The sequence below is a fragment of the Balaenoptera physalus genome (genome assembly GCF_965194825.1).
Source record: "Balaenoptera physalus genome assembly, chromosome: 1".
Lineage (NCBI taxonomy): Eukaryota > Metazoa > Chordata > Mammalia > Artiodactyla > Balaenopteridae > Balaenoptera > Balaenoptera physalus.
In genome coordinates this window covers 38,753,155-38,779,945 of record NC_138882.1, presented here as the reverse complement: position 1 = coordinate 38,779,945, position 26,791 = coordinate 38,753,155, and the positions used below count along the sequence as shown (strand labels likewise).

Genomic DNA, 26,791 nt, shown 5'->3' with positions numbered 1-26,791 from the left:
AAAACAGGCCAATGAGAAAAACACTATGAATACCCCCCAAAAAGAAACTGCCAACTTTTGTCTGTGAGATTCAGGGAAGGTCCCACAGAGAAGGTGACACCTGAGCTGTCTCTGAAAAGATGCGGAGGGAACAGGAAGTTGGTAAGGACCTGGCTTGAATGAAAGGCCTGAGGAAGGAGCCCTCCCCCTCTAGTTCAGAAGCTTGCCCTGCTCCCAGGTAGGAATAGAGGTAGGTGGCTCGCTGCCGGCCCCAAAATGTGGGGTGAAGGGAAGGGAACGAGGGGTACCGAGCGCAGAAAATAGGCACAATTCCTGCTGGTCAGATTCTTTCCCCTCCAGGGGTCATCTCAGACCTCTAAATTTGTTCAGCAAAATGGGAACAAATGATAGCCCAGCTGACAGGGCCAGGAAAGTCTCACCTGCCCTTTATTATCAGTAGTATTATCTACCTTCCCCCCAACTGGATTCACAAGGGTCCAGGAGGATGTTCTGTGGACTGGCTGGACACTGGTTTGTATGGCAGGTCAGCAAGGGCGTGGGAAACACATCAGCATGGCTTTGCTGAAAGCCTCCTGTCTCCCCAACCCTGCATCTGGTTCTTTGTTCCAAAGTCAGCTGGAGAGGTAAAAGCCCTAGGAGTCCTCCCTTCCCCCCAGACTTCTAGGTCCGCGTCTCTAAGAGGCTTTCCCCAGACTCTTTCACGGGTTGCCGCCCAGCCTGCCTGCCTGCCTGCCTGCCTGCGAGTGTGTGCTTGCGGGCAGAGGAGAATGGAGTGGGGAGGGCAGGGCTGTTGGGCTGGGAGCACGGAGCTCCCATCTCCACTCAGGAGCTACCCATTCTAGCGGTATTTGCTCATTTTCTCCAACTGAGCTGCACATTTTCGCTTGACTGTGTATCCCTGATCCTGACCCCTTCTCCCCTCACCATGCCTGAGCTGGGCTGATCTGCTGTGGAGGATCTTTGGTCCCCACATGCCTCTCTGGGTCCTGGAAACCCATGACAATTCCCTGTGTTCTGACCTCCAGCCCCTTATCTGACTGTCACCTCTTTATTTCTGAAGAAACAAGCAAAAGACTGCAAAGTCTCCCAAATGTTCTAGCAACTGATTCAATTAGATTCTGGTTACAAGCTCATCTAAGTTTGCAGCTGCACCTCCACACCTCGCCCTGTGCCTGAGGTCTTCCCGTGAAGGTCTGTGGAATCAGCTGCAATTCTTTCTACTGGGGAGGGACAGCAAAGGAGTTTTCAAAGAGCCCTGTTGCACAACATTTGGAGCGGGCTGGCCTCTTGGGGTGAAACAGGAAGGATAGTATGACACAAAGAGGCAGCTTATTCCCAGGAACCTGCTGGGGACATCAGTGCCCATGCCTGGGGGTCGGGGAGTGCCCCCTTGGACTGGAGCTTTCATTACCAGCTTTCCACTGGTCCTGGGCCTCCGCTCTACATATTGAAAAGCCAGGAGGACCTCTCCCTGAGAGGTTTCTCAGGGCCCAAAGTCAGGAGGAATGCATGCTAATTCATCTGTCTCTGCCTAGTTCTGTACTTTGGCCCAGAAAGTAACTGCACAAATGTAGGGTGGGGAAGATGTGATTTAGCAGCAACATAAATAGAAAACAAAACAAAACAGAAAACTTAGGATTTGAGCTTATGGTAAGCTTTATGGGACTCAATGTTTTGATGTGGCTGCCAAAAGAGGAAACTCTATCTTTGGTTGTATTATTAGAAATATGAGACCAGAAACAAGGGAGGTGATATTCCTACTCTGTACTGCTCAGATTATACTTGGTTTACTATGTTCGGTTATGGGCTCCACATTTTAAGAGGGGCCAAAACAAGTCTGAAAGTGAGAAACAAATGATCAGAATGGTGAGAGGACTTGAACATAGATCACTCTGACAAAGGATTAAGAGACGGGCTGATTAGTCTGGAGAAGCAATTACTGGGGAGTAGAGGGAGGGATATGATAGCTGTTCTCATCAATACATGAAGATGTGCCATGTAAAAGAGGTTTATATTTGTTCTTAGTGGTATCATGGGATAGAATGAGGGGCAACTTCTTTTCCTATCCCCAGTTCCCTATAGAAGTAACTTCTTAGAAATAGACCACAAAGGACACAGGCAGGCAGCAAAAGAAACCTGATGGTTCTGGAGTCAATAGAGCCCCCTCAGAGAGGGTAAACTCTCACCCCAAAGTAGAAGGACGAGGCATGCTTTCTGTATACACCCACCAGGTGGTACAGAACACCTGTCTGAACAGGTGGAGCTAAAGCCCTAAACCCAAGTCAGCAAATCAAATTGAGGCCCCTTCCTGCCCTCGTGAATACACCTTCCCTCCCACTTCATGGTATCTCCTTAGTTGACTTGCCTGGTGCTGTGCCCCCAGAAGATGAGTTTGGGGTTGGTTTTCACTAGCCAGCCCTTTGTGCATTGACTGTGTCCTGACGCCGCATCCCCACTCTGCACATACGATCCTGTGATCAGTGCACACCTCTATAATACCTTACCTTATAGGTATTGATTTCTTGTCTTTCTCTCTCTAGACCCTGAACCTCTTAAAAGAAAGCCAGCACCTAGAAGTTCCTGGCTTGTGGTAAGTGCTCAGTAAACATTTGTTGACTGGGTGAAGGTGAGGAGAGGCCTGAACAGGGAATTCTGACCCTCTGTTACTGAGGGGGGGACTTGGGGTCTGGGGTTAACACCACCTCCTCCAACTCTCCTGGCCCCATTCCACTCCAATATGGGTCAGAACTGTCCCAGAGTTTCAGGACCTGCCACCAGATGTCCTTCTGCTCTGGGAGATCTGACGGCTTGTCGTCCACTCGTCTATTTCTGGGCTGGGGCTGGAGGCCCCTCATTCCTGAGGTGGGCACGTTCTCTGGAAGCTGTAGAGGCAGCAAGGCGGGCTGAAGCCGGCCCTGTTGTGGGTCTCCTCTCCCAGGCCCCTCCCTCCCAAGGCCTAACCGAGTCCTTCAGGTGAGAGAAACAACTTCGAGGCCTGCCCATGTGCCCCTCCTGGACAGAAGAGGGACCCCAGGGGACATTATGGCGCATGAAAGCAAAATCATTTGTCTTTAACACATTTGTCCACTCTGGACATTTCTTACAGTTATTGGCTCCAAAAAAATGTCTCTCCAACTTGCCTGGAGGTTTTCTGAGTTGGGGGAACTTCCATTTCCATGGAGAATGGTTGTTTGAGATTTTATTTTTTCTACATCAACATCTGAATACCACTTTAGGAAAGCAGAGGGGTGGGAGAGCATTCTTAATAGAAGAGGCTTTGAAAAGCTGAAGCAGTTCATGTTATTTGACACCAAGAGCAGAATCCAAAAACACTGAGCTAGAGATAGCTTGCACCTTCCTCTGTCCTCGACTCGTGGCCCTCATCATTTGGAGAACTAGAGGGTTTGGAGAACACAGAGGAGAGACAGGTGTCATTTGTTCATTGATAACTTCACTCAACCTTTATTGTGCACCTACTATGTGCCAGATACTCTATCAGATGCTGGAGATCAATGGATGGCTAAGATTCAGCCCCTGGACACAAAGACTTTACAGTGCAGTGAGGGAGCCAGTGTGGTGACATGGGCTACAAGAGGGAGGGGCGAGGACAGTAGGCCCTGTGCTAGCTAGCACTGTAGCAGCCAAGAGAGAGGAGCCTCTGTCCCTGCCTTGTATATCAGGAAGGCTTCACGGAAGAGGTGCTACCCAGATGAGCTCAGAAATACAAGAGAAAATGTGCCAACTGGAGAAAAGAGAGAATTTGGTGTGGGGACTCCTTGGGGTGGCAGAGCTGAGCAGGGGTGGGCAGGTTGCCTTCTTCCTAAAGAAAAAGATTAAAAAGTGCAAGCTCTACCCTGGGTCACTGCCCAGACAGCAGGTTTACTACCTGCGGGATCTGGAGTGAAGGATGGGAGGGGATGGAAAGAGCCCACGCTGCCTAGGAAGAAAAAAAAAAAATCTAGCCAAACTTCATCAGCACCTCTGCAAGATGGATCTACACAGGTAATCACGTTTGGCAATTTCTATTGGTTGCCTCACCACGTGTTTCTGTGTGTTTCGTGAGATGCCACTTAGAATTTGCTAAATAAAGAGGGAAGATCAGCAGGAGAGGGGCGAGTTTTAATGGGGAGAAACTGACTGGTGAGCTGGTAAAGGGAGACAGGTAGACTTGAGGCCACCAGAACGCTTAGCTCGGCACCAGGTAGGGTTGGCCCGCGCATGCGTGTCCGCGCCCACGTGCGCACGTGTACCTGCATCTAATTACAGCATCAGGGCATTTTAGCCCAGTTTACCTGCTAGTCATAGAAAAGCGATTAGGTGGGCAAAATGAATGAGGTAGAAAAAGAGGGGGAGGATTGGACAGTTGCAAAACTTTTCTGTGAAAGGTTCCAACCCTTGCTGAGTTGTTGGAGGGGGAAATAAGCCAAGTTTGGGTCTCTCTGATACCTGCCACTCTTAGAAGAAAGAATTGGAAACCAAACCTTCAGGTGGGGAGTCGTTTTGGGCCTCGGAGCGCAGGTGTCTGCTCTCAGACGCTGGCGGGTGCCAGCTCATCCATCATGCATAGTCCTGGAGAAGCCGGCGCTGGTGCTGAGTTCAGCAGTTCTGAGCAATAGAACAATAAACCAGTCCGGGAGCCCTGTCGCTGCAGCGGAGTGGGGTAATACTGCAATTTAATAAGCAGGAACATGCAGCAGGACTGAAGCAAATTGTTTGGAGGTGATGAGATTGCAGTACCTTGCTGGGCCAGAGAGAAGCCTGTGAGAAGGAGTTTGGGGTTTGTCGTGCTGCGGTGGGGGATGGGATGAGGGCGAGCTGAGGAAGAAGAGGGCCAGAGCTTCACCGGTAACCCTAGGATTCACTTTCCAAAGGCTAGGAGGACGGATGACCTAAGTCTATTCAGCATCACTTGAAACTCAGGATGGCGAGGAGCTCGAGAAAGGCTCACTCTTACTGAAGTGGACTGAACCAGGTGTTAGGCAGTGAGACCCCTCTGGGGTGGGCAGAGGGGTCAGACTCCATTCATTGCTAATTGTGCCGTTTAGTCAAGTCGCAGGTCACTCTGTTTCCTCATCTGTAAAATGGGCATAATAGTGACACCTGGATAATGCATGGGAATATTCCCCTAAAACTATGAAGGCTTTCAGAATCATTATGAATGTTTATCACACCTGAGATTCCAAAATGTTAAAATGCAGAGTTTTATGGACTCGAGTTGCTAGGTGTATCCTGTTTTTGGGTTCTGTGTTTGACTCTGAGGACCTGGCTGGTATTCCCCAGTTTTCCTCAACCCAACCCAGAGATGTACTGAAGCTGTGAGAGCCAATTGTTAACATTTCAGGAAATAGTTTCCCATCTGGTTGTTAAATGTGTTGGTAGCTTGAAATCAGCCACCGTGGAGGTACTTATACCATGCTACAAATCAAGGTCCTCCTGAGAGTTGGTTGTTAAGCATTTTCCAGCACACCTCAGATCTCATCTTTCCCTCTTCACTGGTTTTCCACGTTGCTTCCCTAGGGCCGGCTTCCCTGCTTGTTTTTCTCCTCAGCAACACTGAGCACATTGGAGCAGGGTTGCTGAGGGCCCTGAGGGGGGCCTGGTTCTGGTCCTGCAACCCAGGCTCCAGTCCCACTGGGCTGCTTCCTGTTTCCAGTAGATGCTATCCACATCATCCACATGTTTATTTTTTAACTCTGTGTGTTTATTTTTTAGGGTGTATAAGGTTTTGTTTTGGTTTTTTATTGGGGTATAGTTGCTTTACAACGTTGTGTTAGTTTCTGCTATACAACGAAGTGAGTCAGCTATATGTATACATATATCCCCTCCTTCTTGGACTTCCCATCTCACCCATCTAGGTCACCACAGAGCACCGAGCTAAGCTCCCTGTGCTCTACAGCAGGTTCCCACTAGCTATCTATTCTACACATAGTAGTGTATATATGTCAATCCCAATCTCCCAGTTTATCCCACCCCCTCCTTCCCCCACACCCCACCCCGGGTCCACACATCCGTTCTCTACATCTGCGTCTCTATTCCTGCCCTGAAAATAGGTTCATCTCTGTGTTTTTGATTACACTCTTCCCTCCATGAATGACTCTCTTATGATGGTTATGCCAGGCTTTCCTATAATCCTCACGGCACAGACATTTTACAGATATGGAAACTGAGGTTAAGTCGTATGAGGTAACTTAACTAGGAAGTGTTAGGATTGAGATTTGAGAAGAGATTTTTCCTGACTCCTTGGGCCAGGGCTTTGGCTGTTACTCTTCCCATTACATTTTCATACCTGTAGTCATTTTCCTCTTCCCCACGGAACCCAGCACGATGCCCTGCACAGTGTCAGGGTTTAATGCCTGCACGATGAATTGACTAAAACTTCACTTCCTCTCAGTCATGTATTTTTTGTGACAAAAATGAGGTGGGGATTAGGGAGGAATTATAGCATGATATTACTTCTACAAAATCAACCTTGTCTTCAGCAAAGCCCTGAGGATATTTTCCCCCAGTAGGTACTTGGCTAGATGTTCCCTTCAGAGTGGAGCCTGGAGTCTGTGTGAAGGCAGTTGAAAGGGTTTCAACAGAAATGGACATGTCTGTGGACTTTCAGCAGAAGAATATTATTTAACAAAATGTGCAGGTATGATATTGCACATGTCAGACCTTCCAAGCTTTAGTAAAGTTTTTCTCCCTCTTGTTTGTGTTGTAGCCAGGGCAACAATTGAACATTTCCCTTAAATCTGAGGATGGGAGATCCATGTGAGAATGAAAAATGGACAAGTAAATGGGCTTTTTGCGATGAATAAGAGATGCTTCCAAAGGTTTTCGTTGTAGATTTCACTCATTTATTTATTTATTTATTTATTTATTTATTTATTTATATCTAAGTGTTCCTTTCATCCCCACCTCAAGAAAAAACATAATAAAAGTAAGGAATGGTAACGATTTAACAATGAGAGTTTCCTATTTCTCCATACGCCTAGTGCCTAATTCTATTTGGGCTTGGAGATATGAGTCCATTCTTATTTCTCAACCAGTTTCAAAGGAAATAAGAGACACCTCCATACTCCTGTCTTTTCTGAACTGTAAGAGAGCCAGTGCCACACAGTGGTCAAGAGGCACCAGTGGGGTTGTCTTCTGATGGAAAGTCAAGAGCTAAGGGTATCTTCTTTCCCATGAAGGTTCTGCCAGGTCGATGGTCGGTGAAATGATAGGTTTACCTCCAGCCAATGTTTTGAAGAACCGCGGTGTTCCTATTCTTTTCCAGCTAAGCTCTGATGTGTGCAGACTCCCTGTAATTATGGTATAATTGGAGTTAACTATAGGGGTAGAATTAGTTTTCAAACCAAGTTCCCCTCAAATAATTTGTTGCTTATTAGAAAAAAAGGGTAATCGTACTGGCTTTAGTGGCATGTATGGCTCCCCCCAACTCCCCAAGGGAGAAAAGAATTGCTGGTATGAGCCCCAGCAATTTAGTGGGGTTGGTTGAATCACAGCACCCTTGTATCCTAGCTCTGAACATTCCAGAAGGTTCACTTTCTCTAAAAAGGGAATCAGAGATGAGGCCTTCCTAGGGTCCCAAAGGGAAATGTTTCAGTCTTTCTCACTCCTGTGGTGAGGAGATTATTCTCAACTTCCAGAGTTTATAAACTGGGTGGTGGGGGGGGGGTGTATGGGTTGAACCTGAGAATGGGTTAGAGCCACAGATGTAAATTAAGTGGTTTCACATAAAATTCCGGATTTCAGCTTCCCCTTAAAAAAAGAAAAAATCTGTCAATCCTGGGCCAGAAGTTCTTCATTACCACACCCTGCTGGACCTTGAATCTCAGGTCCTTTCAAGAAGGCAATGAGTTTATCACTTGCCTTCCAGCCCTCATCACTCATTTACTTAAACTTCTTGACTGTTGGCATTTGAATGATTTGTATCCTTGGGTCCCTCTCTGTCTCTCTGTCAATTTGCACCCCTCACCCCACTATCTCTCAGTAATATGAACTCATCTTTTATTGGAGGCAGTGTGATGTAGTGCAAAGAAGAAGGTCTTTTGAGTCAGAGAAACTTATTTAAATCCCGGCTCCCTTGTTCACTAACTGTGTTACTTTGGATGAACAGCTTTACATTTCTGATCACTGTTTCCACATCTGAGACTTAGCTAATACCACATCACAGACTGGTGTGAGCCCCAGCACAATCCTTGGCACATGGTGAATGGTCAATAAATATTAGTTTCCCATGTTCTCATTCTGCCCTAAATGGAAGCAGTGAAGAATACTGGTATCAGCCAATGTCACAGACTCCTTACACTGAAAGGCATCTGGGGAGATTGTCTTGTTTACTTCTCAGCCTCCAACTTAACTCTCACACACAGGTGAAATACAGAGAGAGGTAAACCCCCTTGCTCAAGGTTACTCAGTGAGTAACAAATAAACCCAGGTGTCCTGGGCTCTCAGCCGAGGGCTCATTTCACTCAGGACAGCCTGCCAGACCCACACAAAGATTCTTTCCAGCAGAATTGAAGACGGAGTGAGCGTGGGATTTCTGTTGCTTGGGGCCTGAGGAAACGGTTGCAGACATTGAGTGGTTTGAATGTCTGAAAAGAAGCATCAGGGAGTCATCTGAATTAATCATGCTATTGTTGCAAGATATAACCAGGGTGTTCATAAGCTCTGCTTTGCCATTTCACTCTTTAATGATGCAGGTTGCCTTACCTTCCTTTTGCGGTGACTGTGCAATAAAGGTGTGCCATCTAGGTCAGCACCTTAACTCAGCATTTCTGGCTGAGTCTTAAAGTGAAGTAAAATAATATCAAATAGCTGACCCAGGCTCTTCTCCCTCCCATCACTGGGATCCCTTATGGACCATGTGGCCATCAGATATGTGTCTTCACTTGCAAATGGCTCCAGGGATATGGTTAAGTTGAGACCAGGTAGGATCTTGGGCAATAATGCCACCTTCTCATAAGGTGATTCAAACTGCCTGATGTCTGGAAGTTAGAAGACCAGGATTCCAGCTGCCCACCTGCTACTAAGGAGCTGTGTGACCCTGGACAAGTCACTTCACATCTGTGGATCTTAGTTTTCTCATTTTTCAAGAGATGGGGCTGGAGAAGACAGACTCTAATGCTCCTTCCAGCTCCAACAGTCTTAGATGATTATTAATGTAGAACTTAACTCTTCAGAAGGTTGCAGGTAGACTTTGGAAAGGACCCAAATCAAGTTGCTGAAAGACAGGAAGAAGGTTATGACCCTAGTATGGGTCAGAGAGAGGCAGGGGTAACGGAATCAGATTCCATGATTTTTTATTTACAACCCTTGGGAATCCCAGTGAGCTTGAAGAATGCCAGGCTGCTGAGTTGTTTCAGCTGAACACAGTGCAGAGGTTGGAAGATGGTGCCATGGAGGTGGGCAATGAGGTGGTGAGGCAGCAAGTAGAAGGCTTTGCAATTCCATCCTTGGGTTTATAGACTGAGCAGTGCATCCTTGGGAAGTGGGTTTCACTCAAACTCCCTACCTCAGAAATGTAGATGTGGGAAGATTGTATGTGAGTAGGGGATGAGATTTTAATAAGGCTCACTCTTGCTGTTTAGTTGGGATCAGACCAGAGATAGGAGTGAGGAGAAAAGTGGTGATGGATTTCTCTTTCATAATTGACTGAGTGGTTTCCAACAAAGCATTTAGTCTCTCTGAATCTCTGGGGTTGATGTCCTTCTTGAGGCTAACCTAAATCTGTTCCTTGAATGTATCCAAGTCTTTGTGTAGAGAGGCTTTAGCCAGAGCCAGAAACAATGCATGGGTATTGATTTTTTGACATGTGACCTTGAACTTGGCTTAGGATCACCATGAAGTGGAGCTCAGCATTTCTTCTGTTGCCTGTATCCTGCAGAGCTCTTGGAGTTGTCCAATAGCTTGAGAAATTAGAAAAACCCTGTGGAAATGCAGAGGCAGGTTTGAATCATCCTGGACTGGATTGGATCAGTCGTGGTTCTGCTAGGACTCTGACTCCAAGCCAGCCATGCCCTCCCTTGCTTTCTTGAAGATGTAACTTCATGTTGCACCCCTACAGATGCTGTTTATAGCACCCACTGGTTCCTCTGACCACATGGATCACCATCCCTGACTTATTTCTCTCCTCCTGTCTTACTCTACCCATCCTCTAGGCTGCTGTATGGCCTTCATCACGTTTTTTTCCCCCCAGCTGCTCCAACCCATGGTGATCTGTTTTGCACCAACCTGCTGTGGCCATTACATTCTGAATGCTTCAGTCTAGCTTTTAATTCCATGCTGTTTTGTATTGTTCTCCAATTGTTTCATGTGTGTTCTTTACCTCTTCACAACCTCTCCAGATTGTAGGATTCTTGGGGCCAGGGACCATGTCTTCTTGAATCACCCTCTGGCCTAAGCTTGCTGGCTTCAGAGTATCTGATCTTTCATGGTCACAGGTTTTGTACTAGACTTTCCCCCTGCCTCCACACACTTCCCCCAGCTCCTGCTTTGCTCCTGTCCATGACAAACTTTCTTTTTCAGCTGGAGCCCTGCAGCTGCCCTAGCATGCCTGCTGCAAATCAGCTTGAAGTAAGCTGTCTGTAAGTGCCCTGGTGAGTCAGTTGGGCCCCTCCTGGAAGACAAGGAATTCTGAGGTCTTGCAGGCACATGCCTGCCCATCTGTGGAACAATTCCACAGCCAAACCCCATCTTGCCTCTGGGAATGCTCCTTACTTTTACCTTGATGCTTCCCTCCTCCGCTGGCTGCCCTGACTTGTCAGGTGTAGATGGCAGGGCACCTCTGAAGAGCCAGCCCTTGGTGGGGAGAGACAGGACTCTTTGCTTTGAGAGCCAGAGCATTGTGAGGTTCTGCTGGGTTTACTTTGGTAAACCCAGGGGAAAGAGGAGAAACCACTGAGTCATGGCTTTTTTAAGTCTTCACCCAAAGAAAACAAGAGTAGGTTGGAGAAGAAGAGACCAGGGCTCCGATTTGGCTTGGCCACCCATTTGCTGTGTCATCTCATGTGACTCACTTACCCTCTCCTACTCTCAAACTCCCCTTCTGTAAAATGAGGTAGTTGGAGTAAAGCAGTAGATTTCAAATTTATAAAACAAAAGAACCCTTTTATCAAATGAAATCTTATGAAGAATTTCAACTTCTATAGCAGAAAAGCAGAGACATTCTGATTGAACCTGGGGTGCAGAGAGGCTCTTGGTTTCCTTCTGGTCTTTCAAATTATCCCCTGAAATATCCCCCTTGTTAGAACTTCCCAGGAACCCAGTTTGAAGAGCACTGAGAACGTTGCTCGCTATGGCCGTTCTAGCTCTGACAGTGTTCATACCCTTGCCACTCAAAGTGTGGTCCTTGGGCCAGCAGTAGCACCTGGGAGCTTGTTATGAAGGCAGCATTTCAGGTCCCCTGCAAGACCTACTGAATCCGAATCCACAACCCCAGATTCACAAGGTCCCCAGGTTTGAGAAGCACTGGTCTGTATGGTTCTGTGACACAGAGAACTAAGGGACACGAGGACCAAGGGGGCATCATGTCTTTCATCATCTTATGTGGGCCTGGTCAGCTGAGGTTGGAAGTGTGGGCCACATCTCTTTCTTGTGACTCCTATGCTTCAGTGCCTTAGTTGTTCCCTGGATGGGGAACCAGCCATGGGAAACAGCAAGGCTTGTCCTTGGGCTTAGCTAAGGAGGGCCTGGAAGGGGTACCAGTTGGCCCTGCAGAATGTATGTTAGGAAATGCTGGAGATACAACATTTCAAAGATGGATTTGTGTTTCCAGTATGGAAGTGTTCACTGCAGATGCCTTATGAGAATGACTCTACTAGGTGTTTGTGCTTTCTCTTCCTCCCCTTTCCTTTCCTTTCTTTTCTTTAACATGTGTCCCTTGCATTGTCATGGACTCGTGACCTCTCCAGCACCTGGGGTATGACAGCTGGGCTTAGACTTAGAAAACCCGTATTTTACTCCTAGCTCTGGCCTTTTCTAGTGTTGTTCCTTTAGTTTCTCTACCTCTCTGGACCTATATATAACACAGCATGGTAACCTAGCAGAGCTGTGAACTGAAATATGGGAAAGTTCTTCTGGTCAATTGTAAAGTGCTAAAAGCTCAGGAATATTTTTATATTAATTCTGATCTGTAAAAACACCCAGAGTTTGGCTTCAGCTGACCCAGAGGCCACAAACACCCCTGTGAGGCTTACAGCTGGTATCTTGTGTCAGACTAAGCTTTTCCCTGAAGTCCAGGTTTCTTCAAAGTTAGACAGTCCTGTTGGTGGGTCTTAAATACCCTTCATCAGAATTGATGAATCAATACTTTATTTTCTTTTAAGTAGTATTGTGGGATATTGAAAAGAAAGGGAAAGTCAATTTGAAACTACTCTAAGATGAAAAATAAAAAATTTATTAAAAAATCCAAAATAAAAGGAAAAAGAAAGAGAAGAAAAACAGGTTTTACTCTTAAAACCTGTCCTTAGAAAAGGCCGGGAGCCCCTTCCTGGTGTGATTTTTCGATTTGGTCAGAAAGTTGGGAAGAGATGTGCCTTGAGTCAACCTTGAAAATGAACTTGCTATTTTTTTCTTTCATCAGTTAATGTTTTAATGGTCACTTCTGAAAAGCAAAACAAAACAAAACAAAACAAACTCTTCCTGGTAACCTAAAAGCATGTTTGTTTTGTCAGGGGGGATGTTTCAGGAAATTTGTATATTTCTGGCGCTTTTTATATTGACAGAAGTATTTAAGTGTCATTTAATAAGACCTTTAGGATTTTCTTCTGATTTCTCATTTCCTCTCTCCTTTTTGAAAATGTGAAATCTTCCTCAGCCAAGAAGAAACAAATTTTAGCCCTAAAGGAGTGGGCTTGGTTTGACATCTAAGCATCTGGAATGGAGGGAGGTTCATAACTTGGCAGGCAGCCTCAGCACTGCCCTGGTTCTGGTCGGGCACCATGTCACCCACCCCCTCTCTTCTCTGTGCTCAGTGCAGCCCCTGCCATGTCATCCCACCTCACCTACTACCAGCCTTCTTTCCAATGACACCCACAGAGGTTCTATGCCTTTAAAAAATGCTCCATTGGGGACCTCTGTGCTAGACTTGGGGGGGAAACTCTTTGCTTATTGTGGTGCTGTCATGAGGACGGAGGCAAATCCACGACAGGTTGGGAAGATCTCAAAGCTCTTGGGATAAAACAAAGTCAACTTCCCTTAAAAAATAATTTTAAAAAGTATTGAATGGGCTGCTAAATACCCACCCTATGAATCCATTCTGGGGAAGTTGGGTTTGGTGGTGCTATTCAGCTGAGCCCAGGGGACTTGGCTTGTAAAGCCTTCTTTACCAGGATCTTATGTCATTTGAAAGGTCATTTGAAAGGTCATGCCATCATTGGTCAGGCCTGGCAGAGTAGAAAGGGAGGTTTTGCCCAGCTGCATCTGCCCAAGGATCAGTTGGCCTGTTACAGAAAGATGCTGACTCTCTGGGCCAACCAAGGCTGCCTTTAGTGACTTCATGGGGTTTTCCTCACTAATTCAGCATCTTTCTTTGAAATCTAGGCTAGTGATCAATTCCCAAAGCCCCATGAGCTTTCCATTTGGATCTTCTTATCTCTTTGGGGGCTTTAAAGATCCACATACCTTCTCCATCTCTTCCTTTTTTCCCACTTTACAAATTGCCTTATGGCATGCCTCCCACATTCATGTCTTTAGTCCAGATCTTTGTCCTAAGCATAAGACCTGTTTGTCCAACTTTCTCTTGAACAGCTGCAATTCAGACTCAATATGTCAAAATTGAATTCATCGTATTTTCCCCCCAACTTGTTCCCTCGAACACTCCTGTGTTCCTTTTCTATGTAAATAACATCACCTTTCACCCAGTTGCTCATGCCGGAAATTTAGGAGTCACCCCTGATTCTTTTCTTCCCCTTATTCTTCACATCCTATTTGTCATCAAAACCTGTCAATTTCATCACCTTAATAGGCCTTGAATCCAGCCATTTTGGTCCATTCTCATTACTCCCACACTGGTGCAGACCACAGGTATTAATCACCTGGATTAGAATCAAAAGGAGAAGGCTTCTCCTCCCTGCCTCCCAGTTCCAAGCACGGAGACTGACACGATAGATGCTGAAGAAATGTTGGCTAAATCAAGAAGCAGAGAAAGCAAGGAAAGACCAATGAATCTATTACCAACTCCTGCCTCCTGAAAAGACCAGGCTAGACACAGGAAGGAGATGAGAAACTCTTCAAATATTAAGACCTCAGATGAGACGTTTCATAACATCCCTTCCCTGCAGGACTCATGGCCAGTAACTTCATTATCTAACCTGGATCCCAACTGCTATAGTATAAACCTGTTTTAATTGGCTCTGTCCTTAAGAATAACTCATCCCATTTCTTCTGTAGGTGGCAGAAGAAGCTACGGGGATTATACAGCCTTTGTCCAAAGCCTGGTCCCAATCCAGTCTGGAGACCTGAATCCTTTTGCTGGGAGGAGAGCTGCCCCAGGGCTGGCTTTCTATGCCAGATAATTAGCAGAAAAACAAAAATGAAACTGAGACTTGCGCTCAACTTCCGATGTCTTTACGGTAGCTATGTACATCTCAACTTCTCACATACTCTGTCCCTTCACTTTTTTCTGTGCAGCTCCCCCAATCCTTTGCAGTTTTTTCTTTTCCCCCAAATCCAGGAAGAAAGGAGATCACAATACAGTAAGAGAAGACAAGTCTCAAAGCCCCACCCTAGCAAAGTGAATTCTCTTCTCTCTTTGTTTCCACACCAGAACGTGATATAACATGTTTTGCTGATGCTAGATCCTAGAACTGTGGGGAAGGGAAGGGAAGCCTGACAGAATGCATAGTTTGAAAAGCACTCCTTCCCTATATTTTACCCCCTATCAAGGGAAAAAGAAGAGTTTCACAATCATCTCTCTCTGTCTGGACTAGCTCAGAAGGCTTGGAAGGTGCCAGATATTTTTGTAGGACGGTGACCTTCTGCTTGCGGAAGGAAAACACTTCCTGCACATGTTGGCCGTAGAGACCCCTGCATTGCACTGGAGTAGTTGTGCCAGTTCTGCTGAGGGGAAGCCAGCCAGCCATGGCTCTGGCTCTCCTTGGGTGGTGATGGTGACTGTGCCAGTGGTGGTGATGATGGGGGTGATGAAAGGGGCTGGTGTGTGTTGGGGGTGGGAGTGGGGACAGGAAGGTACTGCAAAGGGGAAGGATAAAAAAATAAGCCTTCTTGGAAAGCCCACTGTTGATGGACTAAATTATTTGCTCTGACACAAGTTTTGAGCAGGAAGATAATTCTCCTGGATTGGGAGAAATTCTTTTCACCTGCAGGAGAATTTCCAGGTACAGTAGAGAGTGGGAAGCTTTTTAGGCTTTCACTCCTTTAAAACAAAGGGAAATGACTAGATTTAGCAGCTTTCTTTTCTTTATTGTGATACTGTGATAAGAATGTGTCATCATTTCTTATTCAACTAGGTTCTTCCTCCAATTGACTTAAATGATTCACTGTGTACTAGTTTTTCTGGATGTCTAGATTTGTAATTAGCTACTCCTGCTAATTTTAAAAATTTGTATAAAAATGTTGCATGTCTGCTGAAATTGAACAGATTACCTCTATTTCATCTGGAAAATGACTTTCAATAATGTAATATGTTATTTTAAAACTTCAGAGTCTCTGCAAAGAATTATAGACCCAGAAATTCAGAGCTGAAAGGAGTTTAAAGACATCATTTGGGACTTCCCTGGTGTCCAGTGTTTAAGACTTGGCGTTCCCAAAGCAGGGGGCCCGGGTTCGATCCATGGTCAGGGAATTAGATCCCACATGTCACAACTAAAGATCCCACACACAGCAATGAAGATCCCACATGCCTCAACTAAGACCGGGAGCAGCCAAAAAAAAAAAAAAAAAAAAACAGACATCTTTCAGTGGGTCTCAACCAGGGGCACTTGGAAATGTATTTGCTTGCTTTGGAATGTCACAATGACCATGACTGAGCGGCATAATTAAATTTAGTGTTCTGAAATTACGGATGCTAAGCATTTTACACGCTTACATGCTATACGGTGTGATATCATTCCACGCAGCTGAGAATTTCTCTGTCCAAAATGGCAGTAGTACTTCTGTTTAGAACATTGAGTCCAGCTCATCATTTAAGTTATGAAGATACTAAGGCCTGATACTCCCTAGGTCAATAAAATGACAGTGAGTGGAGCTGATTTACAGGTCTAGCTTTGACTTGATCCAGTTTCTTTTATTCCCGTATGCCAGCTTTACTAGTAGTTGCACAGCTAATGTGAAAAGACCTCCATCATGTAATGGGAGAACCAATCAAAACCTGGTATGTCTTGGTATTTGGATATCTATTTTTTTTCCTTCTTATCCACTGGGGACCACAAATCTTATTTTCCTAACCAACAAAAGGGCTTAAAGGTGCAAGAAGAACAATGAAAATTACAATTGCCAAGAATGGATGAGCCAATGGCTTGAGAAAATTATAATGTTAATGGATGAATGAGAGATGATAGAAGCCCAGTGGTAGTTTAAGTTCAGTCTTCATCAAGAATAGGGTAGTCAAAGAAGAGATGTTAAAATATGAGTGTGGGAGATTTTTAACATGAATCAGATCACAGTCTCCAAGTCCAGGTGGTTGCACCCTCATGTATTAAAGACATTTGCAGATGAAATCTCAAAACTCATTTTCAGTAACCATGAAGAACGGAAAAGTTCCCAGAATACTAGAAATAGAAAAATATTCTTCTAATTTTCAGAAAGAGAGAAAAAGTAGTTCTGGAACCCAACTCCAAGGGAACTTGACATTACATCTGGTAAAACTCCTCAACAGTACATTAAAGTACATTAAGCATGATTTATGCATGCTTAGAAAAAAATGAGGTGATTTCTGGCAGCCAATATGGATACTGCTACCATAAACTGAACCAAAATGGACCAACTACATTGACAAATCTGTGAAGGTCCATAAACCTAAGATATTTCGATTTCTACATGTTTGACAAAGTCTTCCATGATATCCTGGTGGATAAGACTACAATAGGTATATTAAGAAGTATTGCAGTTAAGTGAATTTCTAGTTGGTTGAATTTATGTATTTAAAGAGTGTTAACAAATGATAATTTGGAAGGAGAGGTCAGTGAAATTTACCTTTGCCTTAACCATGTTGTGTTCAATCTATACATCAATACTTTGAAGGAACACAGTAACAAATATGATTTCCAATTTCTTTGTATGACATAGAGTCATATGGGATAATGTTACAGTGATCTCAATAGCCTGGGAGTCTGAACCAAATTCAAGAAGATGAGCTTTACCAAATATAAAATGTTAATCTGCTGTATTGAAATTCAAAAACTCAACTGCACAGCCACAGAATTAGGGGACCCGTTTTTGTAGATGTTAACATTGAAAGGGAGAGGGCTTTCTAGGTGAAGGGCTTTTTATTGTACAAGAAGCAGGAGATGAAACAATAGTGGGTTGTGATTTCCATAAAAGTTATTGTTATCTGGGAAGTATCCAGAGAAGCACGTTAAGTTGATGAGAGGCTTGGAGAATGCATCATATGAAGGACTACTGAAGTAACAAAAGACCTTGTAATAATTGGGCTAAAGAAAAGGTGACTAGAACATCAAGGTTGTCTTTCAATATTTAAGGTTTCCTTGTGGGGAAAAGGGAGAGGGTTTACCTTATAAGAACTTAAGGTAGTAGAATGAAGACCAACAGGCATAAGTTACAAGGAAGAAATTTTGAGTATAAGGAAAAACTTACTAGTAGTTGAGAAGAAATGGGCTTCCACCCATGTTCACAGCAGTATTATTCACAATAGCCAAAAGGTAGAAGCAACCCAAGTGTCCATCAATGGATGAATGGATAAACAAATGGGGTATATACATACAACAGAATATTATTCAGTCTTAAAAAAGAAGGAAATTCTGACACACACTACAACATGGATGACCATTGAAGACATTATGCAAAGTGAAATAAACCAGACACGAAAGAGTAAATATTGTATGATTCTGCTTATACGAGGTACCTAGAGTAGTCAAATTCATAGCGATAGAAAGTAGAATGATGGTTGTCAGGGGCTGAGAGAAGAGGGGACGGGGAGTCGTTTAATGGGTATAATAGAACTTCAGTTTGGGAAGATGAAAAACTTCTGGAGATGGATGGTGGTGATGATTGCAGAACAATGTGAATGTACTTAGTGCCAATGTACACTTAAAAATGATTAAGATGGTGAATTTGTATGTTATGTATATCTTACCACAGTTAAAAAAACAAATCAAGAGCTCCATTGCCTACAGAATCAACCCTAAAAGTCAAAGAACAAATGGGCTGCTATGAGCTTCCCATAACTGTAGGTATCTAAGCAGGGGCTGGACAATCTCATGTGGCATGCTCTAGAGGGAATTTCATGATTAGAAGGGATCAATGCCAATGATTTCAGAACTTCTATAACTCTGCATGAAAATAGAGACTTAACTCCATGACACAGAGTCAGACTGCATACTTTCTTAATATTGTATTATACACACATGAGTATTCATATATAATATGTCATACAAACAGAAGACCATGTTTTATAACAAATATTCATTCCAAAATATACTGTTGAATGAATATTTTTTAAATGGTTACCCATTGAGCCCCCATGCAGTTTGAACACTGGAACATTGCCAGTATCTTATGTGCCATGTACCCTTTCCCAATCAGATCACCTCTCTCCAGATTTTTGTGATGACCTGTTCCTGACCTTTTTAAAATAGCCTAACTACCTATTATGCATCCCTAAACAACATCGTTTAATTTTGCCTGTTTTGAATGGTATATGTATCATATAATAGGTTTTCATTTGTTACTTTCTTCTTTAGCTCATTGTGCTTACAAGATTCACAGTGTTGATACATGCATGCAGCTGTAATTAATTCATATTCAAGAGATGACACTGTTCCCTTGTGTGTGTATGCTACCATTTATTTATTGTTACTGCTGTTGATGGACATTGGGCTGTTTCCAGCTTTTAGTTTTTATAGACATTGCTGCTATAAGTATTACCTGGGAATAAAAATTCTGAGTTGTAGGGTACACACATCCCCAAATGTTCAAGATAATGCCGAAGTGTCTTCCTAAAGACTGTATTAATCTAAATGGCCACCAGCAGTGTACCAGCTCTCATTGTTCCATATATTTGTCAGATTCAGACTGCAGTTTTTTTTTTTTTTAATTTTTATTTTGTTATTGAAGTATAGTTGACTTGCAGTGTTTCAGGCAGCAAAGTGATTCAGTTTTATATATATATATGTAAATATGTATTTATATATAATATAAATTCTTTTTCAGATTCTTTCCATTATAGGCTAGTACAACATATTGAATATAGCTCTCTGTGCTATACAATAGGTCATTGTTGTTTATTTTGTATATAGTAGTCTGTATCTGTTAATCCCAAATTCCAAATTTATTCCTCCCTTCCTTTCCCCTTTGGTAGGCAAAGTTGGTTTTCTATGTCTGTGAGTCTATTTCTGTTTTGTAAATAAGTTTATTTGTATCATTTTTTTTTTAGATTCCACATATAAGTGATATCATATATTTATCTTTCTCTGTCTGACTTACTTCACTTAATATGATAATCTCTAGGTCCATCCACACTGCTGCAAGTGGCATTATTTCATTCTTTTTCATGGCTGAGTAATATCCCATTGTATATACATACCACATCTTCTTTATCCATTCATCTGTCGATGGGCATTTAGGTTGCTTGCAAGTCTTGGCTATTGTACATAGTGCTGCTATGAACACTGGGGTGCATATATCTTTTCAAATTAGAGTTTCCTCCAGATATATACCCAGGAGTGGGATTGCAGGATCATATGGTAACTCTATTTTTAGTTTTTTTAAGGAACCTCCATACTGTTCTCCATAGTGGCTGCACCACTATACATTTCCACCAACAGAGTAGGAGGATTCCTTTTTCTCCCCACCCTCTCCAGCATTTATTGTTTGTAGACATTTTGATGATGGCCATTCTGACCTGTGTGAGGTGATACCCCATTGTGGTTTTGATTTGCATTTCTCAAATAATTAGTGGTGTTGAGCATCTTTTCAGAACTTTTCTCTAGTTCTTTATCTAAGAACTAGAGAAGGTGGTGAGCTTGGCAGCTTGGTTCTAATATCTCATCATAAAGTGGGAAAATGTACTTGAGTTGCACCAAGAAGAATTTAGGTTCCAAATCAATGTGGGTTCTTCTTTTGAGATAAATGGCTTAATAGAGATGGGCTTCCAATTACAACCTAAGCACATGAAGGGCAGGAGATGCCACGTATCTTTTGATCAGTTGGCCGTCCCCAATTTGCCCCTCAGCCCTAGGTTTATAGTGCCTGCTCGTCAAATACTGATGACTTTATATTCTAAAAGCAATCTTCAAAGAAAGAAATTTCAAAGCAAGACATAATTTACTGAATTGTAGCAATGTCACTGTTGTAGCCTGAACTTGAACTTTGTCCTGCCCAGTCACTTTCCAGCTATGAAACCTTGAGCAAGTTAGTTGATCTCCCTAACCTCAGTTGCCTCATCTGTAAAATGGGTAGAGTAATAGGACCTCCTGTGTGTATATGTATGGGAAGGGGGTTATGAAGATGATATAATTCATGTAAAGTGCTAAGCTCAATCCCTGGCATTCAGTGTTCAATAAATGTAGCACATATTATTAGAATCTGTATCCCTGAAGAAATACTTTTATAGGTATTCTTGGATAATCTAAGCATGACTTTGCCTGGGGAGATGCGGCAGGACTTGACCTCTTCAAGATTTTTCTACCCGGCCCCCCACCTTAGTAATTTTCAGCAGCAAGCATTTAGAATAAGCTCCGGTTTTACTCTTCATCAAACCCAAAGTGACAGCAAAAACAGACATTTTTTTCAGAAAGAAATTAATCTCCTAAACAGGGTGATTTTTCCCCTTTTCTTTAAATACTTCTAAACTCGTGAGGGAGAAGCACAGTGCACATTATCCATCAGAATGAAGCATCATTCAGCGCTGCTGAGTTTCATTGACTTTAAGATTGCCCTCTGAGCTATAAGCTTTTTTTTTTTTTCCTTTCCAGAGCACAGTTAGAAGGGATATTTTTCTTTAAATAGCCCCATTTCATTTGCATTTTTAAACTTTCACAGCAGAGAGTAGAAGCCATTATAAATGGTTCCAAGAAGGCGGCTGTGATTTCACCCTACTCTGAGCTGCCTGCCTGAAGCTTCTGAAATTGAGTGTCAGTTTCCCCCGGAGCAGAAAGATATTACTTCATATTTGTGCGCGCGGTTCGCTGCTCTGCTCTTGGTTTGGTGGCCTCATTTAGCCACAGGCATTCTCCAGCAATGATCCGTTCTCCACAATAAAATGAAATATCACCTTTCTCTCCCCCCAGCCCACCCCACCCGCCTTTTTTAATAAGATGTTTTCTTGTTTAGACCGAAGGGAGACAAGGTGAGAAACTGTGAGTTCTTCTCTGATTCCTTTTATTGCTCTTTTTGGATAAGGAGAGAACAGCAAAAAGGTAAAGAGGAGGAAAATCTACCATTGGAAATCTGAATGGAAAGCTGTACCAAGATCACAGATCAGTTTGAGTTAGTTTAAGAGAGGTCTGGAGAAAGGAAGGCAAGATATAGAGAGCATAGGGGAGGCATTACAATGTTGTAGAGTGAGGGACAGACTGACCAGCATTCCCTCCATGCTGATTCTTGAGTTCACACCATATACTCTCTATTCCTCGTATTTATAAGCCCCTCCTCATTCCCTCTCCAGCTTCATCTTCCTTCAGCCTTGCTTCATGGATTTCTTTCATACTTGACGGGCAAAACCTCAACCCCAGATCTAATGAACTATCAGCCTTCTCTACCAGTATTGTTAAGTGTTGGAGAGAAGACTGCACAGATGTGCAGATTAATTTCACCACAACTTCATGGTTTGGACTCTCCTGGCTTTCCACTGCTGCCCTGTAACCGTTCCATGGTTCCTTAGCCAATTCTCTCTCTAGTTCTCTAGACTAGCTTTTGCATGCCTTTTTCACTTTCTTCCTCTCCTCAAATGTTTGACTTTCACAAGTTAAGCATACGGCATTTCTTCCTACTTCACAGAGAAAGTAGATGCCAAAGATGGAAACACTTCCCCGCCCTCCCCTTACCTTACTGCTATCAAACCTAGAAGTTAGCTATTACCACCTCCATGCCTCCCTCCTTTGCTTCTGTTACAATGGAAGAGGAGCATCTCCATCTGGGCTGGTCCCTCCACTGGTCCTCTGGAGCTCTTCTCTCCCAGTCCTTAGCAGCCTGGCTGGATCAGTGTTCCCTCTCTCTTTCCTACACCATCACCCTGCCCTTTCCCTTTTGGCCTCTGCCTATGAGCACTTGAACGTGTTCAAATCTTTCATCCTGAGTATCCAATTCCTTTCAAACCTCATGGCACCTTTCAGCCATTGCTTTCTCTTTGAAGAGACATATGTATCTGCTTCTCTGCTTCTTTGTTTCCCATTCTCTGTTCTACCCACTGCAATCTGGCTTCTGCCCTTATCACTCTACTGCAACTGCTCTCAGAAAGGTCATCCATGACTATTTTATTGCTGAATCCAATGGAAACTTTTAAGCCATTATCTTCCTTGACCTGTCTGCAGGAGCTGACACTTTTGGTCCTTCCTAGCATGTTGAAAACTCATTTCCTGTGCTTCCAGGGCCACGTGCAGCAGCTGAATTCTCCTACCTCTTCAGGCTTCCTTGTAGGCCGCTCTTCCTCTGCTTGCTCTTAAATATTAGAGAGGGTTCTGTCCCAGGTCCTCTTCTGGTCTTACTCATCTGTGCTCTCAAGGTTATCTTAGCATTCCATGCCTTATCACGGAGCAGGAGGAGTAAGGTGCAGATTTTGTGATGGGGAATAGTGGAAATGAGGTTGGCCAGGCACAGTGGTGCTCCAAGACGGAGACTAAGACGTCAGAAAGGAAGTGTTTGACTTGCTGAAGTTGGCAACAGGTGAACAAGCACTGTGTCTGCAGTGTCAACATTGAGCGTTTTAGAGGTTAGACCCTCCCCTCTTGTTGTGTAACAAAGTACTTGTCTGTTCTCTGTCTTGGGTTCTTGGGATGGAGCTTTGAAACCCTTGGAATTTCCAAAATGATGGGAGTGTCTTTGTTATTCATGGTGAAGCCTTGGGACCACCTTGAACTTATGCAAATGAAGGGATTCATAGTGAGCCCCTGGATAGTTTCAGGATGGGGGTTGGCTAGGATGGAAAGACCAGCCATATGATTAGAGTACTGGGGCTTTGAGCCACATGATATTGGCCCAGCCTTCAGAAGTGGAGGGGAGCTGGAGACTGAATTTAAACACATGGCCAGTGAGTCAATTTAATGATGCCGACATAGTGAAACCCCAGTGAAAACTCTGGACACTGAGGCTTGGTTGAGCTTACAGGTTGGTGAACACATCGATGTATCAGCAGGGTGGTGCTCCTGCTTCCATCAGTGAGGACACAAAAACTTCACTTTCAGGGCCCTCCCAGGTCTATGCATCTTTTTATTTGTCTGGCCTGGGGAGTTGTATTCTTTATGATAAAACTTTAATCGTAAGTATAGCACTTTCTTGCATTCTGTGAGTCATTCTGAGTAATTGAACCTGAGGGAGCTGTGGGAACCCCTGCATTGATAGCCAGTTGGTCAGAAGTGCAGGTGGCCTGGGGACCCCTGAACTTATGGCTGTTGCCTGAATTGAGGGCAGTGTTGTTGGAGACTGTGCCCTTAACTCGTGAAGTCTGAGCTAACTCCGGGTAGTCGGTGCCAGAAATGCGCTGCAATATTGAACCTCCCCAGGAGAAGGTGTGGGGACTCAGCGAGGGATTGAGTGCCCCATCACTAAAAGAGAAGTGGTTATAGAATATAGAGGCATATAAAGGACTATACAGTCAGAGGCAATTAGAGGCAGAACTGACTTTATTTAGAAACAATGTCTCTAGATTTTTGGTAAGATAGCAATAAAGATATTTTTTAAAAGGCGGAAAGATGATTGTTCCCTTTAAGTCTGGTCATACTTTCCTTTAACAGCCTTTGTGCTTCTGAGTTCTTGGATCTGTCCGTCAAAAATTTGCGAATACTATATATTTCCAGGTTAAAAAATATGACTTTTTCTTTTGTCCCCTAGAAAAGGCAGAGAGCAGCCCTTGGGGATAATAATGATGCCATTCATGCTGTGTTCTCTTGTAGTTAAAATTGTGTCAGCCATTTTGACCCCTGATGGGATTTATGGTGGCTCAGATCTCTGTTGGAGAAATGAGTTTTGGGCAGTAGACAGGAGGAAAAAGGTCTCAGGCTTGGAGCATATTATTTTGGTGAAATGGGGGGAAAATTCACTTGAGCCTTTTTTCCTCTTTTTAGCTGTAAAATCTGACTGTCCATGTTCTATCACCCCTGTGTGCACTCTAATCTCACCCTCTAGCCCACCCTGTGGGCTTCTATTCTTAATAATAATATGAGCTCCCGTGATGTGCTGATCTCCTACTATGTGACTGGTTGCCGGACCACCTTCTTACAGACCTTCACTCTGTCCCTCCCTCCCACCTTTGCAAATCCCAAGTGCCTCCATTTTATAGATGAGGAAAAGTGCAGCCTATTGTTGAGGTTGGATCACTCTGTTAACGGCACCTGCATGGAATGCCACAGAGATTGGAACCCAGGTCTATATAACACCACTGTAGAGTGAGTCTTAAGGGTGGAGCAAGTGCTGAACCTAGAGCTGGAGAAAAGAATGATTAAGGCTCCGTTCGTGTCCCTCTACAGAGCTTGCAATCAAATCAGAGGGACTGACCATTATGTTCTGATCAAGGTGCTGGTTTGGGGCAAGAGTTGGTAGAATGAAGATTTTAGTTAAATATATGACCTGTTGTTAAGGCTAAAAGATCACCATGGAGGTTCCCCAGCAGCAGCTTAGTTTAGAAACAGCTTGCCTCTTCTTCCTGAGCCTTCTAATATCATTTCCTAAACTTGAATTTAAATCTTCTTGTCTTTCCTTTATAACTGAGCCAAATTCCACTCAGACTACTCCATGGAGATGTAAGATAATATTGTTTTTAAATTTTCCAGATCAGGATACAAGAAAGTAATGTTTATTGACATTTACTACATTCAGAAAACTTCATACACTTGAAAAACATTTTAATCCTTTTAGACATCAAGATACAGAAGCTCTCTGTTCATCTTCCTTAAGAATGAATCCATGAGTCAGCCTGACTCTAAGGTAATATTGGTCACCCATCTCAAGGTTCTCCTTTTTGTATTTCCTAGATAGTGATCATATGACATCAATGGCACTTTTAACTTTTGCAAGTGTCTTCTACTGTTCTGTTCACAGTAAATCTAAAAGCCCCAGCTGTACGAGGCAGGGACTTGTGTGCCCATTTGATTGAGGAAACTAAAGTAAACACGTGGTGTTTAGCGGGAGGCCACTAAATTCCTAAGAGGCGAGATAGAAGGAGAACACAAGTCTTTCTATCCCACCAACTTTTAAGTGAAACTCCTCTTTCAATTAAAGATGAAAAAAAAGAAAACTTGAAAACCTACAGGAGCCAATCACTAGACACAGTTTCTTCACTTATTATAACTGTTCAAGTCAAGCATGGTTGTCCTTGTTTTACAGATGAGAACTGAGGCTCAGGGAGGTTATGTAATGGTCCCAGAGTCACAGAGCAAGTGGCAGGTCTGCTCCTGTCATCGCAGCACACTGTCCCACATGGCTAACATTTTCTGCAGGATCTTTCAGTTGAACGTGTTAAAAAAAAAAAAAAAAATCAAGTCTAACTCATCTAAAAAGAGGAAAAAAAAATCTAACCTTCTCTTGCCCCATCTACCCTCTCACTTCCATCTCACCCTCACCTGCCCTTTCACGGTGGAGCCTCTTCACAGAATAATCTACTTCCCCAGAGTTCCCTCCTGAGTTCACTACCATCATGTTCCTCCCTTAGCTCCCATGTGCCTGGCTCTTGCCAAACTGCTAGTGACCACCTCATTGTTATCCAACAGCTGGCCTTTTGTGTGTGTTTCCTTTGCTTCCTTCCAGCCTTTGACACTAGTCCCCTGTTTCTGGAAACTGTCTTCCCTTGGTTCTGGGCCACTAATCTCGTTTTCTCCTTTCTCTCTGACTGTGTCCTCTCTTCTGTCAATTCTCTTTGTTAGCCTTTAAGTGTCTGTGTTCCCCCAGAGCTCTGTCCTCAGGCTTCTGCTTGTTCTCATTTATCCAACTAATGGTGGTTGCAAGTTTATTGTGTGTCAGGCCCTGTGCTAGGAGCTGGGGGTCAGTGACAGAGTGATGATCAAGTGGTCTGAAATGTGAGGAGCTCATCATGCTCTGGTCCCTCCCCGCTTCCCATCCAGCCCCTTCATTGGCCCCAACTCTGCTCTGCACAACTGCTGCGGTCCCCAGATCTCAATGAGCTCTCTCTTGCCTCGCTTGGGGCTTTTGCAGGGGTAGTTTCCTCAGCTAGGAATGTTCTCAACGTCTGTCCCTGCGTTTGCTTAACTCTTTCTCATCTGTCAGGATGTGGTTTGGGAATCATCTCCTCTGGGAAGGCTTTTGTTACTCACCAGAGTGGTCCAGGAGCTGCCTCTGTGCTCAAGTTCATCACAGAACCTACACACAGAATAATTGAACCTGTCTCATTATTCTGTCCAGTCCCTGATGGCAGGAGCCAGCTCTTTGGCTCCTTCGTATCCCCGGCACCTAACACAGTCCTTGATATGTAGCTCTTTGTAGAGTGAATGAA

The 26,791-nt window shown here is 43.9% G+C and overlaps 1 protein-coding gene across 26 annotated transcripts in view; it reads left to right on the top strand.

Annotated features, from left to right (window-relative positions):
* The window catches only part of LOC309647518 (uncharacterized protein), an 81,938-nt gene that overhangs the window by 1,449 nt on the left and 53,698 nt on the right, over positions 1 to 26,791 (top strand). For 9 of the 26 annotated variants that reach the window (XR_014256108.1, XR_014256109.1, XR_014256110.1 and 6 more), the window contains one exon: positions 2,541 to 2,590. Coding sequence is in view for 2 of the 26 variants with exons in the window: in XM_082434940.1 (XP_082291066.1) it covers positions 75 to 141; positions 2,541 to 2,590; positions 14,383 to 14,564 (299 nt within the window). In the remaining 24 variants the exon portion in view is untranslated. The other 17 variants (XR_014256111.1, XR_014256118.1, XR_014256113.1 and 14 more) reach the window with 14 other exon arrangements.